Source organism: Miscanthus floridulus, chromosome 1, assembly GCF_019320115.1.
Source record: "Miscanthus floridulus cultivar M001 chromosome 1, ASM1932011v1, whole genome shotgun sequence".
NCBI lineage: Eukaryota > Viridiplantae > Streptophyta > Magnoliopsida > Poales > Poaceae > Miscanthus > Miscanthus floridulus.
The window spans coordinates 75,225,513-75,245,037 of record NC_089580.1 but is presented as its reverse complement, the minus strand read 5'-3'; the positions used below and the strand labels follow the sequence as shown (position 1 = coordinate 75,245,037).

The 19,525-nt window shown below is 42.5% G+C and overlaps 1 protein-coding gene across 1 annotated transcript; it reads right to left on the bottom strand.

Moving 5' to 3' along the window:
• Window positions 1-5,665: 5,665 nt before the first annotated feature.
• LOC136458841 (long-chain-alcohol oxidase FAO2-like) lies at window positions 5,666-14,202 on the bottom strand. Its single transcript, XM_066458760.1, has 4 exons — window positions 14,195-14,202; window positions 13,686-13,914; window positions 13,162-13,431; window positions 5,666-9,219 (listed from the first exon to the last, which is right to left on the bottom strand). The coding sequence occupies exons 1-4, from the start codon at window positions 14,200-14,202 to the stop codon at window positions 9,052-9,054; spliced, it is 675 nt and encodes a 224-aa protein (XP_066314857.1). The 3' UTR covers window positions 5,666-9,051.
• Between the last annotated feature and the right edge of the window lie 5,323 nt (window positions 14,203-19,525).

Here is a 19,525-nt window from a genome sequence, read left to right as displayed (position 1 = left end):
AATGCTAGGTGCACCCGGTGTTGTGCACCCAGACCCGAGTCAGGGCGCTGATGAGCGGGCCCCCATGGTCAATGGCCCCCACCTGTCGGTCAGACCAAGACAGGGGCGGAGCTGACCGGCCAACTCTCGCCGACGATGAGCTAGCCGGTGGCGCGGTCACCACCAGCATCTCACCCGCGACGAGGCGAACACGGTGCACCAAGAGAAGGCATGGGAGGAGCTCAGAATGGAACTCGGCGGCATGCATGGCGGAGTGGAGGCGCGGCTCATCGGTGGTACGCCGACTCCGGCCACGACAGGGCGTGGGGAAGCGCGCAAGAGTTTCACGACGGCAAGGCGGTGCTCATGCGCTCGAAAGGAAGGAGAGAGGTGGAGCGGAGAGGGGTTGTCCGCGCGGAGCCAAGCTCCGACGAGGAAGAGCTTTCTTCAGCAAGGAATTACCAGCCGGAGAAGACTTACCATGGCGAACAGACTCGAGCACCGGTTGCGAAAGGTGGAGGCGATGCTGCTGGCGAGATGGAGATGGCTCTGGCGCACTGGAGCGGCCAGAACGGCCAACTTCGGCGATGGCGCATGGCAGAGGCGAGTGCTGCGGCTGCTGCTGGCACTGGCGGAGGCAAGAGAGTGAAGTGGAGGAGTGAGAAGGAGCGCAGCGCGGTCGGGCAGATGAAGGCGCGACAGGAGGGTGCGAGGCAGGCCGGGGCTGCCGCGCGGCGTGCTCGCCGGCGCATGGTAGCCACGCGGCGTGCGCGCTCTTTCGCGGCCGGGTGAGTGCGCAGCGATGGGCGCGGCGCGCGGGAGCAGGAGCACGGCGCGGAGCAGGTCGGGCCAGCTTGCGCAGCTGGGCCAAAGGCAAGGCGCGCGGCCCATTTACTGAAAAATGTTCTTTTTCAAATTCTTTTCAAATCCTTTTTCATTCAAATGAAATTTTGAACTATTTCAAAGTAGTTTCAAAAGTTGGTGTAAAAATGAAAGTTGTTCCATTTTTCAAGATCTACAACTTTGCTTTTATGACCAAAGTCCAATTCCAAATAGATTTTGAATTACAAAATAAAATAAATATTAACTCAAAACCCTAATTTTGGAGAATTATTTTTAAAGGCAAAATTTGGTAAAAAATTAAATATGAACTTTGCTCTAAATTGTATCCTAAATATTTTTAAGCTATCTTAGTGATTAAAACAAGAATCATGGAATCCAACCATGAGCATGGCATTTCACATTGTTTGAACCATAAATGAATTTCAATCACTTAAGCATCACATGAAATGATACTTCATTTCTTTCGAAATGAAATGCATGAATGATGCTTATGCATGAGGTGATGATGATTATGCTCATGGGATGAAATGGTAATGCACGCTTAACACCGAGGTGTTACAGACCCAAGAGCATGGTCAAGAGTGCTTCAAATCGAAGGAGAGCCCCTATTTATAGGCCCAAAGGTGGACTGTGTAACCTATGACTCCCAAGCCGCATGGCAAACAACAGGAGGCCATAACTGCTGTTAGGAGCCCGTGTGAGGTTGGGAAAACCGAGATCCTTCAAAAGACGGAGCCGGTACAACATTGACGAGACCGAATGGCTCAATCTGGATCTCGCACCCCCATTAGCGACGCCCTAACACGACAGATTTTGGCAAGACAGGTGCGTACCTAGCCATTAAGGAAACTAGACGAGACGTCATAGAACGGCCACCTACCGCATTGAATACTTGAACCAACGAAGAACCGAGCTCCAGGCTCAGGGATGCCGTGACCTCAACCACGCGCACACAACACATTAGAAAATCAGCATCTCCACGATCACTTCAAGATCGCGAAGACACTGGGGGGCTACTACCGGGGTCAAGATACCCTAGGTATATCAAGGCACCGAATAGATAGCCTCTTGGGCGGCCTAACCAGCCAAAGCCAAGCAACCATGGCCCAACTTAAGCCACAAAGATCTTGGGCTGAACACCAAGACAAGCGGTCCACCATGACCTCACCCTTCTCCTTCCACTACACGCTATGCAGTTATGCTCGACCTCTCCCCTATCTCGACGCCTTGGAAAGGACATGGAGAGGCTGGACACCATCAAGTACACCTACCCTGACAGAGACAGGCATGCTTCGCTCACTCTGCCAGGACAGAGAGGACGACTATATTAGGGAAGACGCCATCCTTGTGCGCCCTTGCATAGACAAGACAACACCTCAGTGCACTGACGACTGGTATGACCCTACACCATCCAAAGTTAGCCCGACAAGATGGGCGTATAGCCCCACCCGCTACGGGATGGGTCGCACGACCCCGGTCTTGACTTCACAAGACCAGCCAGGCCATCTGGGACCTCGACCTGGCGACCTAGGGTCGAGGCCTACAGCACCATGACCCGAGAAGGCGACCAATGACCAGAGGACCAGCCACTTGCTCCCTCATTGATGCCATGACACCACCAAGAAAACAAGAGATGATGACGAAGGCCGCGGTGAGACCACACCACATAGAATATTTGGTGAACCACCGCCATGCCAATAGTGTCGTCACAACCAGCATTGTAGCGCCATGCCACGCCATGGGATGGGGAACAAGATCACGACGACCACGACGACGACCATGCATGTACGTGCGATGATGCCAAGACAAGACAGCATGGATTGCCGGCCAAGTTTCCTCGCTTCTCCCTCCCTCGGTCTCTCGACCGCTCAGATCTGGAGAACTCGTCTCTCTGCTGTAACCTGGCTCCCAAACTCTGTATAAGGGCGGCCAGGCCCCCTTCAAAGGGGACAAAATCTGGAGACTCCATTCGGGCTTTTGTTCTCCTCACTCCTCCTACCTCGAATCCCTTAGCTTACACACCCCATTGTAAGACCTCAGAGCACTTGAACCGAGGAACACGAACTCGCTACCCTCTCTGAGACTGGACGTAGGGCTCTGGCCTGAACCAGTATAATTTATTTGTATCTTTGCGTGCTACCATCGTCTTTCTAGAGCAGTGTGACACTCATAAATTCACTCATCGGTTACAAAACACCGACAAATAGCAACACACATAGTAAAATCTTAGTTGCACATATAAATAGTTAATTTATTGCATAGGTTTTGACTAAGTTGTTTTAGAGGCTATAGTTTAGCAATAGTTTTTACGTTGCATAATTCACCTCCATATTAGTCGTCACGATAGGAACTGGGCCTATGGAACCTAAATATAAAATAATTAATTAAATGGAGCTTTGCTTTAAGATCCGTATAAGTACAATTTACTAAAAGAGGTCCACCAGAGTAGTTCTGGATAGATTAGTGGAACGTAAGATAATTTAACTTAGGACAAAATAAAAACATCAGTTTTTTTTAGATCGTGAGTAAAAACAATTGTTGCACTCAGATACGATTTTAAAATCGCTACTATGCCAGCGATTGTAAAAATAAGTGATTTTCAGATACGGTTTTAAAACCGCCTCTAAAAATCAATTTTAGAGGCAGTTGACTTAAGTCAACCATACTTAAAAATAATTTTCAATTTTTTATAAAACATTTAGAGTCTAATAAAAATAAGAAAAAATATTTTTAATCTAGCCTAAAGGCTGAGGACCGGCCACAGCTCACAATATTTATCTTTCAGTTGTTTTAAATTGAATAAGTGCCGACACCCAGATTAGAACCCACACCCTCTCCCTCGCGTGATCCCTCCCCTACCACCGCACCACACATTCACATGTGTCTATTTCTACGATGTTGTCTATCAATATTTTAACTCATAAACAATCTTAAATGAGAAAACTTTCAACTACAAAGTTTTAGATCTCGTCGAGCACTGCAACTTTGATATAGAACATTTCTCCATCCAAGATCATTTGAAAAAATCAAAAATTCAAAATTCAAAATTTGAGACTTAATTTATATATTTGGAACCCTAAATGATCTCAAACAAAAATTTTATCAACCACAAAGTTTTAGATCTCGTCGAGCTCTATAATTTTGATATAAATTTTATCTTCATCCGACTTCATTTAAAAAAAATGTGAATTTATTTTTGTTGCATCTATTTTTAAGGACGGTTGACTTAGTCAACCACCTCTGAAAATCGATTTTTAGTTGCGATTGTCTTAAGAGAACCGTCTCTAAAAATCACTCATTTTCAGAGGCGGTTGACATAAGTAACCGTTCTTAAAATTAGTATTTTCAGATGTGGTTCTCTTAACGGAACCGTCCGTTAAAATGGATACATTTTTAGAGGCGGATTTATTAATGGAACTAGTCCTGGAAATGGATCTTCAGCAGCGGTCATGAAACTACAGTGCTCCCAGACAACGTTAGAGACAGCGTGCTAGTTTTATTATTATTCTATATATATAAATATATGTATATATAAATAATTTTATTATATATATAGATATAATTCTATATTTTCTTCTTTACAAAAACAATATTTTAAAATTGAAATTTTGAATTTCAAAACAACTAATCGAATTTTAGGAGACTAAATGACCTTAAATAAAAATTTTGTAAACATCAAAGTTGTAGAACTCATCAAGATGTACAACTTATATTGTGGTCATCTTTTCATTTGACAAAATTTGAATTCAAATTTTGAATTTCAATAAATGGCAACTTCAAACAAGATTTTGAAACCTTAAATGATTTCAACTAGAAAAGTCATGAACATAAAAGTTGTTGAACTCATCACTATCTACAACTTTTATTTTTATTATTTCTTCATTTAACAAAGTGTTAGTAAACATTGTTCACAAATTCACATATCACTCATAGTTTCATAAACTACACGAGAGACTTGTTGGTTTGTGAACAATGTTTACTATCACTTTGTTAGATGAAGAAATGACCAAAATAAAAGTTGTAGATCTTGATGAGTTATACAACTTTGGTATTCATCACTTTTTCAGATAGAATCATTTGGTGTTTCAAAATCTTGTTAGAACTTGTTATTTTTTAAATTTGAAAATTTGAATTCCTCAAACTTTTTCAAACAAAAAGAATGACCAAATCAATATAGTAACTTGATAGGGCATGATTTTAGAAAATTTTAGGAAAAAATCATCACGTTTGGAGTTAGTATGAGGGAGAAAGACTAGTTACAAATTTTACCCAGGGATTAAAAAGAAAAATCATAATGTTCATGATGATCAATGATGAACAAGTGTGATTTCTCTTTTTAATCTGTGGCTGAAATTTATAACTAGTTTTTCTCCCTCATACTAACTCCAAATGAGATGGTTTTTTCCTAAAATTTTCTAAAATCATGCTCTATCATTTTAGTCTGGTCATCTATCTTTGTCACTAATTTTAGACAATTCAAATTTTGAATTTTAGAAAATGACAACTTCAAACCTGATTTTCAACAACTAAATGATTTCAGCTATAAAGGTGATGAATATAAAAGTTGTATAACTCGTCAAGATCTCCAACTTTTATTTTAGTCATTTCTTCATTTCATAAAGTGTTAAGTGCTTGTTTTAAGTGTTTCAATAGTAGTCCAAACATGTCGCAGTAGTAATAAGTGTCTGTTTCAAGTGTCTGTGTGGTACAACTGTTTTAGTAGTAATAGAGTAGATGTTGCAATAGGTTCATTTGGATGTTGTAAAGGGTAGTCTCACACACATATATAAATGTAGTCTCACACACATACATAAATATATAGTCTCACATACATGCATAAATGAAGCCTTACAAACACACACACTTACACAAACACTCCACGTTCAACAACTAGCTAGCCCACTGTAATGACTTTTCCCTTGACACTTTTTCATTTCTATGGCAATATGTCTTTGGGCAGGTTCTTTTCCACAACACTGATCTTCTTAGAAAAGTCTGTGAATAGCGGCATCTCATTGTAGTTATTGTACACTTCAACATCGTCCACGCCATCAACTCCGATAATATGTTGTTTCCCGGAGGTAACCACGTGCTTTTTCTTCTTCTTAGGGGGGAGGTTACTTTGTGGGGTCAGGCGTATATAAAACTTGTGTGACACATGAAGCAAGCACCCAACGATCATCTTGGTAGCCTAGATTCTCGAGGTCCAGGACTCTTAATCCGATCTCGTTTAGTTGGTGTTGTTTGATCCAGCGGCATCAAAACAGGGCCACCGTTATATTCCTTCCATAGTCAAGTTCTCATATCTCTTCAATAATGCCAAAGTATTGGATCTTTTGCCCCACTCCATCGAGAGATTCTATTTGAACGCTGTTGTTTTGGTTCACATATTTACTATCCTTTGCATGGGTATAGTACGTGTATCCATTGATGTCATAAGCTTTCTAAGATGTCACTTATCTCGATGGCCCCTCCGCCAATCTACTGATGGTAATAGAGTCTATGGTTTCTCCAGGGGGTATGTTTTGGTCCTTGAACCATGTAGTTAGTCGTTGCTTATGTTGTTTCATGACCCAATCATCTGAACGACCATTTCTCTCCGCTATAATGATAGCCAAGTGTTCATCAATGTATGGTTGCATCAGTTGTGTACTCTGCAAGACACTGTAATGCGCCTGACTCACTTCTTTGTAATCATGATCGATGAACACTTTTCTACCACCGATGTCCTTCCTAGCCAGCCTACCCTTTGACGAGAATCGGGTTTACCAATCCCTTTCTATACTTTTAGATACTCTTAACAGCACTCGATGACTCTTCAGTACTGTAACCCTCTATCATGGAGCCCTCTAGGTATGCTCGATTATGCACGTATTGGCTTAGGGCCGACATGAACCGCTCGTAGGACCATATTTCATGCAAGTAGCAAGGGCCCAGTGCCTGTATCTGATGAACCATGTGAATCATGAGATGTGGCATTATATAAAAAAAACAGGAGGTAAACACATCTCTAGTTGATTTTGTGTCTCCACCACAAATTCATGTAGGCACTCAGCTCTTTCTTGCCAATCGTCTTTTGTGAGATCTTCGAAAAGAAGTAGCACATGCGGGTGATGGTCATTTTCAAGAACTCTGACTTTATAGCCCTGATTGCAATAGGTAGAAACACTGTCAGCATCACATGACAATCATGAGCCTTGTAGTGTATTATTGACAAGTCCTTCATCGACACTAGCTTCTTCACATTCGCTAAAAACCTAGTCGGGACTTTGACACCCCCCCTCAGGAAAGTGCATATATCTCTCTTCTCTTCTGGTGTTAGGTTAAAGCACGCGCACGGGTAGAGTGTATTTTCCATTAGCCTCAGGTACCGGGTGAAGCTGTGGCATCATGTTTAGCTGCACCATGTCTTTTCATGATTTTAGACCATCCTTTGACTTGCCTATGTCCATCAAGGTATCAATGAGACTCTCAAAGATATTCTTCTGCATGTGCATGGCATCAATGGCATGGGGGACCTCTAAGTCTAGCCAATAAGGCAGATACTGAAAGAAGATCAATTGTTTCTTGAAAGGCACGCCTTTAACAGGAGGTGTGCTTCTATCTCTATTTGTCCCATCCAAATTCTTTTTTCCATAGACGACGGGTATGTTTTTCATCATTCTGTACACATGTTCTCTGTTATGATGTCTGTCTGGAGGGGGTTCAATCTTTGGGGTGCTGTCATAAAATCTAAAGAACAATTTGTTGCGATACTTGTGACTTGTCTTTAAGAAGCACTGGTTCCTTAGGTAAACTATCTTCTTGGATGCATCCAGGAACACCCATGTAGTACCATCCAAGCAAACTAAGCATCCCGTCTTTCCTTTGATCTGTCCAGACAAAGAAAACAACACGGGGTAATCATTGGTAGTAACAAATATTATTGCTCTACATATGAAGTCCTCCTTTCAGAACGCATCGTACATCAGCTCCCCATGCCTCCATAGCCTCTCCATTTCTTGCATCAAAGGCTCGAGAAACACGTCTATATCAATGCCTGGTTGTTTAGGGCTAGAAATAAGAATAGTGAGGAGAAGGTGCTTTCTCTTCTGACACAACCACATTGGGATGTTGTACATGGTCAAGATCACTGGCCATGTGCTATGGTCGCTCATCCTCTCATTGAAGGGATTCATTCCATCGGTGCTCAAGCCAAACCGTACATTCCTTGGGTCATCGCTGAATTCTTTGTGCTTCTCATCAAACCTTTGCCACTGACTACAATCAACCGGGTGTGCAATCTTATCATCATCCACCTTGCGCTCATCATCCCACCATGTCATGAGTATGGATTCTTTAGGGTTTAGGAAGATACGTCTTAAGCGGTCGGTCACTGGCAGGTACCACATTACCAAGGTAGGAATTCTTCTCTGCTTTGCATTGTTGCCTAATGGAGTGTCCTCTAGGGGCTGAGATTCTTGTACCATCTTTTTTGTACCCTTTTTATTTCTCTTTTTCCCTATGGAGGCTTCATCCCCATTATAAAGGTCATTGTTCTTGTACCGGCTGGTCCCACACCTGAGACATTTATCTAGTGACTTGAATATTTTACCACGAAAAAGGATATAGTGGTTGGAGCATGCATGGATTTTTTCAACCTCCATTATCAATGGACTTATGACCTTCTTCGCTTGGTATGTGTTGGCGGGAACTGAGTTTGGTTGTGGCAGCACCCATGACAGGAGACGCAATAGATCATTGAAACTACAGTCTGGCCAGTCATACTTAGCCTTTAGGATGAGTAGCTCAAGCACAAAACGTAGCAATGTCCAGTATGTCGGACAACTCTTTTCAACACCATACACAACCTCCTTCGATGCTTTGTTCACCCTTTCAAAAATTTTCTAGACCTTTCGGGCTCTTTAGTAAAATCTTTGGTCTAAGGGCTTGAATCATATCCTCCAAATTATCTTTATCCCCGATGCGTGCTCCACCATCATTATTGGCACCACCTTCATCGTTACCATCCCAACCACTAGCATCACCACCTTGTTCATTGCCAAACTCGGGATCCATTCGTGCATCAAGCTCTACTGAATATTGGGACAAGGATTCTAGGGTTTCGTCGTCGTATTCCTCCTCATCCTCATCGTTAACAATAACCGTTTCACCATGATGAATCCACACTGTGTAGTCCTCAACAAATCCTCGTATAATCAAATGTGATCTGATGATAGTAACATCTGTTCATGCCATACGGTTCTTGCGATCTTTACAGGGACAAATAATTGTATCCTTATTCTGTGTCAACGTCGTTGAATGCTTCTCTGCGGCTTCAATAAATTTATCCATCTTTTCACGAAAACCTGCCTTGAACCTTAACGAACCATACATCCAAGAGTTCCTGTACTCCATCTTTTACAACAACAACAAAACAAACATTAAAGGACTACTTATTTAGATATATATAAAAATGAATCAAATTAATAATTACTTGAGAATAATTGTATATACTTCAGATATATATGAATATAAATCAAATATAATTATATGAAGCATACAAATATACCATGGTAGAGAAAATTTAATTAATGGCCTATTTATCCATAAATAATTAAAATACATATTTGTTGATTACAATAAATAATTTCAAAGACAATAATTAGCAACAATTAATATTTTATCCAATATCTTTCGTGCAAACCCTAGTCCAATTTCATCAAACATAAATTTACAAAAACAAAATTAATAAAAAAAACCAAACCCTAGATCCAGATCTAGATCTACATGCACATGAAACGTCCATAAAACTAACTAATTGTTCACTAAAATCAAGAAACATGAACCAAATAAGGGTATGATCTTGTTCCCCTACCTAATTTACCCTAGTACATTCAAAATTTAGGTCTAATTTGTTTTATAAGTAGCTCAAGCACCATAGAAGAGAGAGAAAAATAAAACTCTAATTACTCACTAACCAACCATTAAAACTTTAAAAAAGTGTGGAATATTATTTTTACCTTCTACAACATCTCCACCAAAGGATTTGAGATCAAAACCTTTCACCCTTAGTAGAGTAATTTTTAGGAGATGCCTAAGGCCTCCTACCTTTTTTCATGGGTTGAAGTGAGTGACCCGAGGAGGAAGAAGGGGCTGTAGGGTTTTATACGTGGGGCATTTATAGAGGCGGCTGGTGATTGAGCCGCCCCTACAAATCACAGCACCGGAGACGACTGGTGAGTGAGCCGCTCCTACAAATCGACCCATTTATAGAGACGACCCGTATCACCAGCCGTCCCTACTATGCTATTTATAGGGGCGGCTGGTCTCGTGGGTCCTGAGTACGCCCAACGTAGGGTGGCTTGATCCCCAGCCGCTCCTAAAAAATGAGCCGTTGCTACGAACCTTTTTTTATAGTAGTGAATCTCACAAGCAAGGAATGCACACTGTCAAGGAGGTAGACATGCTCGTTGCAAAGATGGATCTCCATATTAAGCTGCCAGAGGATCGTGCACGGGGGGAAATGAATGCTCAAGAATTTGTTAAGCCATGGACGCTTGCATGACGTGCGAGGTAAAAAGTGTTTCTATGAAAGGCGATAGGTCCTTGCTTGGCTTGAAATTAATAGCACCTACGAGAGGCACGCTATTATTTTAATTAATTCAGTATTTAGTAAATCAAATATATCTGAAAACTTCTGCTGATGCCTCCTGTCACTGACTTCTTTGCAGTCAAATAGTACATGTTATAACAAGTATTCTTTGATAAATCCACAGCACACGGGTTGTTACTGTGTTCAGTTGTAAATAACAGTTATATTTTAAATGACACAATAATTCTTATTGTAGTAAAAGGGGCACAACTATGGTAGTACTAGGGTAAATAGTTGGATTTGTCCTGTGTGACAACAGGCAAACACAAACAATTAGTCTATTCGTTTATTGGTTTCCGCCAGGACTTATCAGTCAGCCAATAATATTTTTTTCTCACAATAAACCAACATCAGTCGGATTTATCAGTCAAAAATCAACAAGCAAACAGACGGAATAGCTTGTCTCTTGTGTGGCCGTCAGGCAATTGCCGGACAATGCCCAGCTACCAAACATTTCCGTAGCATGCACCAAGCTCAAGGCCTTGCATGCACCACCAAAGTTCGTTGGGCCATTATTCCAAGGTACACTCCTAATCCTAGGATTCCAGACGTATGTTTAGGCTTTGTTTAGATATAGTCGAATTCGTATTAATCCATGATAGATTAAAGTAGAATTTAAACTAAATTTTATTTAATCAACCTCTACACAGGTAGATTAAGATGAATCTGATAACATTTAAACAAGACCTTAGGATATGTGTAGGCATGACCAACCCAAACAAGTGGGAGCTGAGCACGATCTGCAGCAACGTATCAAACATGAATGTAGCTTTCCAGGCTCCTTTATACTAGGACAGTAGAGTGCCGTCGCATGAATTCTAGCCACTCCACAAGTCAGCAAACGTCCCTCTCACCGAGCTGGCCTACATTTAATCCCTCAATTTCACCAACTGTTTCCGGTTCTCAATAACGAAGCTGTGTTTGACTGGGAAAGAAACCGGCTTATTCGGCTTATTTTTTCAGTTGGAGCAATATTTTTCTCTCACAACATTTTAGTATGAACAGTATTTTTCAGCACAAACAGTAAATAATCTATACCAGCCGTTACAAATGTGTTTTGGTGTATTTATAGGGCGGTACTTAGGGTGTCCCCAATGATTTATAAATCGTTCAGCATAGCTAAGATCTGTAGCCTGTTCGGTTGACTGATTCATATATGTGATAGAGAAGTACTCCTGGCTAGTTCATATAAATAGTATCCATATGAGAGGGCCGGCCAGCCAGTCCAGCCAGGCAGCCCCAGCCGATCACGCTGTTGATTGGCCAGAAAGCAAAGAGAAGAAAGCGCTAACCACTCCGAACTCGTTAGGCTCGCACAAATTTCTAGAAGGCTCTCTCTCAGCTCTACTACCCTTCGTAAAAACTTTCCATGCTTTTGCTATTGTTTATTGTTTCCAACTGGCGATTTGATATTTGCCATTGTGGATGCCCTTAATGTGATAATATGATTCGTATGTACTCAATCTATCCCAAATTGTAAGACGTTTGACTTTTTTCACACCAAGTTTGACCACTCGTCTTATTCAAAAATTTGTGTAAAATATCACTTCTTTCGTCGTGGTTTGGTTTATTAATAAAAATTCTTCAAGAATGACTTAAATTTGACTATATTTATACAAAAATTTTGAATAAGACGAGTGGTCAAACTTGGGGCCAAAAAAGTCAAACGTCTTACAATTTGGGATGGAGGGAGTAGATTTTTGTTCCGGGTTGACATGCACCTTAAGACAGCTCCTACAGTAGTTAAAATAGCTAGCTCATAGCATATGTTATTCGGTGAAAAAGAGAAAAATGACAAAAAGCAACTAGGTAACTCTTCATAAAGAGGTAAGTTGGAACATTTTTCTATGTTTCATGTGTTTATGCTTATACGTTTTTCTATACCAATATGTTAGGCTCTTCTATTTTATTTTTTTAAACTTGATATGAGCTAGCAAATTGACTCAAGTGCTGAGGGTGTCCTTCTAACTATTTGGAACCTCCAAGGGCTTTACAGTCATCTTAGCTCAAACACTACTAGAATCCTGAATTACCTTGAGTGCCAAAAGTCGCCAAGGTAAATGTCTAAATCTCCAAGGAGATAATACTTGACTATAAACCGTCAAGCAAATTACGTCAAGGATAGAGGATAAGGGAAATTGATTTCCTTCGCGGTTTTGACACTCAAGGATGATTTTCTTAGAGGCTAGCTGCCAAGGAAACTAGGACCACACTTAATTTTCCAAAGCGACAAGAAAATATTTCAAGCGCCAAGTAAATTAGAAAAATATTCTAACCGCCAAGTAAATTTGTTATAAAAAATAATAATCATCTGTTTACTCTGTTGATTATTATTTGTTGAAAAAAATACTAGAGGAAACAGAGGGACACTAATGTAAATACTACTATGATATTATACAGTATCGTTGACAACGACATGCCTCTCAAGATCTGTCAGGTCAGTATTCTGGCTGTGTTCAAAGGGTAAATATATGTGCATGTGTTTGTAAGGATTAGTGTGCGTCCAAGCGTCTGCGTCTTGTACAGTTGTACTGAGATTCCCAGAATAAAATTGCTACGTAGAATCCAAGCTAGAAGGCAGAGAGAGGGCACCGTATCTGGCCCTTTTATTATTTTCATTCACGTGTTCCTCTGTTGCAAACAAACCTTCTCAAGCATTACATACAAGGCAGAAAATGCATGGGACCAAGCAAAGCTGAACATACCGTCGCGTAGAACGCGTGGTGCGAGAGGATCTTGATGACGACGAAGGTGATTTTGAGGGGGAACCACCACCGCGCCTTGTTCCACCGCGTCATCGCTTGCTCTCGCCGCTCCACTGGCATGTCCGCGAACTTGCGGACGTAGGGGAACTTGCCGGAGATGCAGAGTCGCCCACAGAGAGCCAACGTGCCCACCTTGGCGCTCAGGATCCAGAGCACGACGTTCACCAGCACCACCGCCTCCCAAACGCATCGAGCGACCAGCTCCGCGACCTTTGATTAATTTCGTCATCAAAAAGCAAAGAAATAAATAAGCAACCAAACAGGTCCCCAAGGCCATGGCGACTGCGGGGAGCGACGACAAAAGGGCAGGGTACGATACGACAAGAGGCCACGTGGTCTCCCTCTCTCGTGGAGGGTTCGACAAATGATTTGCAAATGAAAGATAGATGAAGGGACCACAACGCAGCCACGCATGGATCATCGGCGATTCGATCGGCGCCAATCGATGTGATCTAGTGGCTCACCTCTTCGGGGATGGTACCGTCGGCCGCAGAGGCGAGGTAGAACCGCTGGAGATCCTTGCGGCCGCCGCCGTCGCTGTCGCCGTGGAGCCGTTCCGCCGTCACCGGCAGGGACGGAATGAGCGCGCCACTGCGCCGGGTGCAGCCCGTGCGTGTACCTCTCGCGCCTGCACCCCCGCAGCAGTGGGTGGCCCCTCCTCCGACGCCGTGTCGCCGCCGCCTTCGCCTTCTCCTGCGCCGCCATTACCAGCTGCTACTAGCTGGCGTGTGCCGAGATCTCTCGTGTAGCTTGCCTTGTTGGCTGTCTGCGGACTGCGGGAATGTGTGCTGAAACGTGACGCGTGACGCGTGTGCGTATATATGGAGGCGCTCGTTTTCAGTTTGCTGCACTCGTTTAATTTTCACAGTGACAAGACAATGACAGTGTTGTTGGGGAGGCAGCATCACAGTTAATACGACTCCACCCAAATTAAGCCATGGCAGCGACTGATCATGCTTGGTAGAAGTTGCACCTGCGCATAATGACTTAATGAGCGATGGGGCACAAGTTTTTGTTTCTAGGAAAAATACTACTTACGGGACATCTGCGGAGATATCACAATCTATTGTACGTGCCCTTCTCAAATACAGTAAATTCTACCGCTTTTCCTAGCAGGTGCTGGAGCTAAAGAAAGATGGTGGATGGTGTAGCACTTCATAATCATAATCTATTGGCCGTTGGCTAGTATATATACAGTTAATATTCTAATTTCATACGTCCGTTTCAAATATGGTCTAGCTTCTATACTATACTAATATATCTTTTCGTTTCCCACGCCCGCATCGCTCAGATGCCTCGCCCTGCCTGTACCACCGGTTTGCACACATGGACTGCAGTTTCTGCTCCGCTTCCCTCGTGCAGACGGAGACCGCCTACGTCCCGCTCCGTATCATGCACTTGGGGACCACCTGTCCCTGCTCTGTATCATGCTCGCACCCCCACCCACGGATGTGCGTCGTGTGACTCTGGCGGTCCCATTCAACGCTTGAAACAAGAAAAAAACTTACTGCAACATACGTCTGAAAACAGATAAAATATTTGGAACAAACTCGTACAACATCTATATGAAACATATGCAACATATAGATAAAACATTTGCAACATGCGTTTGAAATGGATGAAACATTTCGAACAATGTTTGCAACATCTGTGTGAAACATATGCAACATCTAGATAAAACACTTTCAACATACGTTTCAAAAACAAATGAAACATTTCGAACAAACGCTTGCAACATACGTGTATAACCATTGCAACATGTGTGACATCCCGATCTACTTTTGCAACATCCTTATGAAACACTTGCAACATACCTCTAAAACATCTAAAACACTTAAAACATACGCTTACAACATGCGCTTCTTCCTGTCGTGGTGTCTTTGGCAAACCGCGGGAGACGATGTCCCGGCCGGCGATGACCTTCACCTAGTGGCGTCAGGGTGGTGGTGGTGTGGTGCACGCCATGGCCGTGACAGGCGAGCGCGGAGTGGGGCACGGCGGTGGATGGTCGCGGTGGCGAGGCAGAGTGGGGCGGCGAGGTAGAGTGGGCGGCGTGACCCATGATGGGTGTGTGCGTGGGGAGATGGCTAAGGCCGTGTAGAAGAGTGGCACGACACGGCATAGGATAGGGCCACGCGCGAGGAGATGGCTGCGGCGGCGATGCGGATTGGGGCGAGCGGATGGCCGCACGGTGTGGTGAAAGCATGCGATAAGCGAACAGAGTGGGGAGATATTTTTGAAAGAGATGAGGAGACGTAGAGAGCAGGCAGGCCTGTTGGGCCGGTAGCGGTAGCTCACAGCAGATGCCCTAACTGAAGGTTCATCGATACCCTAAACATATATTCGCCATAAAATGTTCTCTTATAGAGTTTCTCCATATATTCTTAGTGAATAGTTTTCCCCGTCTTTATTCCTCGCGAAATGAAGCCCAAACAAGATTCAATACAGCGAATTCGAGGGCGCCTGCCAAAGGAGTCCAAATCTAAACTACTAACCACCTGAAAAGTTATATTATAAAGAAAGGTTTAAGCCCCTCACATCAGATCTTGCTGCACCTACTGGAAGTGCAGCTCGGTATGGTGTTAGGTATTTAGTCCCCATTGAGCTTGTTACGCATTGTGACACATCCCAGGTTATCCTCAATAGTTCTCTTGTTCTTGACTCCAGTACACTAATGTGCAATTCTAGCTCTTCCCGTTCATGTTGCTTGAAGAGGGGGGTGCCATCTTCTTAGTGTTCTTGTTGTAGCTGAAAGCACCAACCTAAGGAGCCCTCCAATATTCTCCCTAAAAATATAAAGTACTTTGATTTTTCCATAAGACCCAAAGCAAGGTTGCACAAAAACATTTCTAAGGAAATGTTTCTTGCCACAAATCCACCATTTTACCACAGATTCATAGTTTGCTCCAATATCACAGTTCAAACATGAGATATAACTTTCCAAATATTAGAGGCTACACAGCAATCAAAGAAGATATGATGTATTATTTCCACTTCAGAACAAAACAAAGAAGAAATGTCATTTACCAATCTTCTCTTTGCTAAATTGTCTCTAGTTAGAAGACGATTATTACCTACGAGCCAAAGAAAAATGCGCACCCTAGGAGGTATACAGATCTTCCACACAGGAAGTGTACACAGGGGTATATAATGCCTCTATAGGAAACTATGGCATAGCAAGATTGGACAGAGTAAGAACCTCTAGATTCATATTCCCAACACACGGTATCACATTCTTCATGAAAGGAAATAGATTCCACTATAGCTTCTAAATCAAACCAGAGATTCATCATTTTAGGGGAGAAAGACCTCCTAAAAGTCAGCTTTGGGGTCCGCCCATCCCAAAGTTTAGAGATGGTTTTGTTAACTTCATAAGTGACAATGTAGATTGAAAGCATCTAGGCCCCTAGTTGGGTTTCGATGATTAATGACAATAAGTGATTACTATGACTAACGTGTGTTTTGCAGAGACAATTAAGTTAGGTCATGGTAATGGAGATCGATTGGGCTATCATTGTGGTCATGCCCCTACGATGGAAATCGTTTCGGTTTTCAAAGGATGGACAACAAGGTTAAGAATGGACTAGTTCTAAGTGTCGATTGGAGTGGAAGAGACACTTAGAGTAGTTTAGGACTTTATTTTTTCTTTGGCCATACTATTAAGGGGGGTATGGACGGGTAGCTTGACCTAGGTGAGTCTAGTGAGTTAGGTGTGGTGCACACTTGCTAAATCTAGCACTAGGTAGCTCCTAAAAAGCCCTTAGATCCATTGGAGCAAACTTTATTCACATATGATCAAGAGTTGGAAGTGAATGGAGGGTCAAATACAACCGGACACTGGCTCCAGGGTGACCGGGCGCTGGCGCAGAGTCCGGTCAGTTCATTTGATCAAGGTAAAATCGTCTGGTGTGACCGGACGCTGAGAGGTGAAGTGACCGGACACTGAGTCCCAGCATCCATTCGACTCTAGTAAGGTTCCAGAGAGAGAAAATCACGACCGGACGCGTTCGGTCACATCTTAAACACTAGAGTTCGGGAAGAACTGACCGGAGCGTCCGATCACCCCACAGAGGCACAGAACTGCCATGCTAGAGTAGGATTGGAACATAGGTTACTAAACTTTTATGCGGTAGATCAATAGGAACACTTTCTAGGCACAAGGGGTTAATTGGGCTAACCATAGGACTTAATTATTGCAAAGAAATTTAGAATTAGCCCAATTCACCCCCCTCTTAGGCATCTTGGTCCTTTCAATTGGTATCAGAGCCTCGTGCTCACGTATTTAGGCTTAACCGCCTAGAGAAAGATGTCTCACGGGGATGAACCTCCTCCTATCTTTGAGGGGGATGATTTTTCATATTAGAAAATCTGCATGGAGGCGTATCTAGAAGCTCTAGATGTTGGAATACTTAGAGCCGCCTCACAAGGCTTTCCAAAACCTCGGGATGCTACACACCTACAAGGCGATGAGGTGAATTACAAAAAATGGAATGCAAAGGCTTGAAACACCATCTTTAGAGACCTTTGCAAAGATGTGTTCTACTAGGTGAGCAACCACAAAGACGCCCATGCACTATGGTCAGACGTTTGTGCGCTCCATGAGGGAACAAAGAGTGAGCATGCGGAATGCTATCATCTTGTCATGAAAAAGCTTAACTCTTTTGAGATGCTTCCTAAAGAATGTGCTAATGAAATATACTCACACTTGAATGTTCTTGTAGAGGAAGTCAATGGGCTTGGACTCACTCAAATGCAACCATCCGATATTGTAAGAAAGATCTTAAGTGTCCTTCCCATTGATAAATATGGGCATATTGTGACCGTGCTTCATCAAGGTGATCTTTCCACCGCTACACCGACACAAATCTTGGGAAAGATCAATGCTCATGAGATGTATATGCACATCACACCACAAGATGGCTCATCCTCCACTAAGAAGAAAGAAAATGACTTAGCATTCAAAGCTAGCCAAGAGAAGGGCAAAGCAAGGCTTGAGTATGAGAGCTCAAGTGATGATGAAGTTGATGATGCAAGCCTTGGTCTCATGGTGAAAAGAACCGCCAAGATGCTAAAGAAGCTCAACAAGAGTGGCATCAAGTTCGATGGGAAGAAGAAGTTCTTCACAAGCTCTAGAAGGAAGCTAATCTCGGAGATGGATTTCTATAATTGTGGAGAACTTGGTCATCTAGCACATCAATGCACAAAGCCCAAGAAAGACAAGTACAAGAACAAGTACAAGTACAAGGGCAAGAAAGATGACTCAAGCAATGAAGAAGAAGATGACAAGAAGAAAAACAAGCCATACAAGAAGAGAGATGGCAAGAAGGACTTCCACAAGAAGAAGAAAAGTGGAAAGGCATACATCATCGGTGATTGGCTCACGGACATTGATTCATCTAGTGGCTCATCCGATGATGATAGTGACAACGAGAAGGTGGCCGCCATTGTTATTGACTCTTCATCATCTTCACCACCACCACCACCATCATCCTCTACACACCTATGCCTTATGGCCAAGGGTGATCGCAAGGTATCAAATGATGATAGTAGTGGTGATGAACATGCTAGCAATGATGATAGCGATAGTGATGATGGTGAATATGAATCACCTTCTTATGATGATCTTGTTAAATTACTAAATCAATACACTAAGATCATTAGAAAGAGTAGAGCTAAAAATGAAAAACTAGAAGCTAAGAATGATTCTCTTTTAGCTAAATGTGATGTAGACAAAAAGGCTAGTGTTGAGCTTAGAAAAGCAAATGATGCTATATCATCCAAACTCAAGGAGCTCAAATCTTCTAAGAAAGAGCTTAAAGATAAACATGATAAACTTGAGAGGATATACAATGAGCTCATCACTAGCCACAACAAGCTAAAAGAAGAATATACTACTTTTAAGATTAATTATGATAATCTTGTCATTGCTCAAGAATTTCTATCCAATAAGCCACATGATGCTACTAACAATGTTATTAAGATTGATATAGCTACATCATGTGATGATTTGATCATTGAGAGCATTGAGCAAAGTTCTAGTAACAAGGGCAAGCAAGTGGTTGAGGCCAACGATTATGATGAGTTTGTCAAGCTCAAGAATGACAATGAAAAGCTCAAGAAAGATCTTGAAGAGATCAAAAGCCACAACACTATTGTGCTAGAAACTCTTGATCATGATAGTGATTTGACTCTTGAGAATGAGAAGCTCAAAGAAGAGAACAAGAAGCTCAAGGAAGAGAAAAATAATGATGCTCTCAAGGAAGAAAACAAGAAGCTCAAGTTGGAGAAAGAGCATCTCAAGATT

Coding starts and splice junctions, on each gene's coding strand:
- LOC136458841 (XM_066458760.1), bottom strand. Junction 13,432..13,685: donor ACGGTACCATCCCCGAAGAG/GTGAGCCACTAG, acceptor AATTAATCAAAG/GTCGCGGAGCTGGTCGCTCG. Junction 9,220..13,161: donor ACCACGCGTTCTACGCGACG/GTATGTTCAGCT, acceptor TTGTTGTAAAAG/ATGGAGTACAGGAACTCTTG.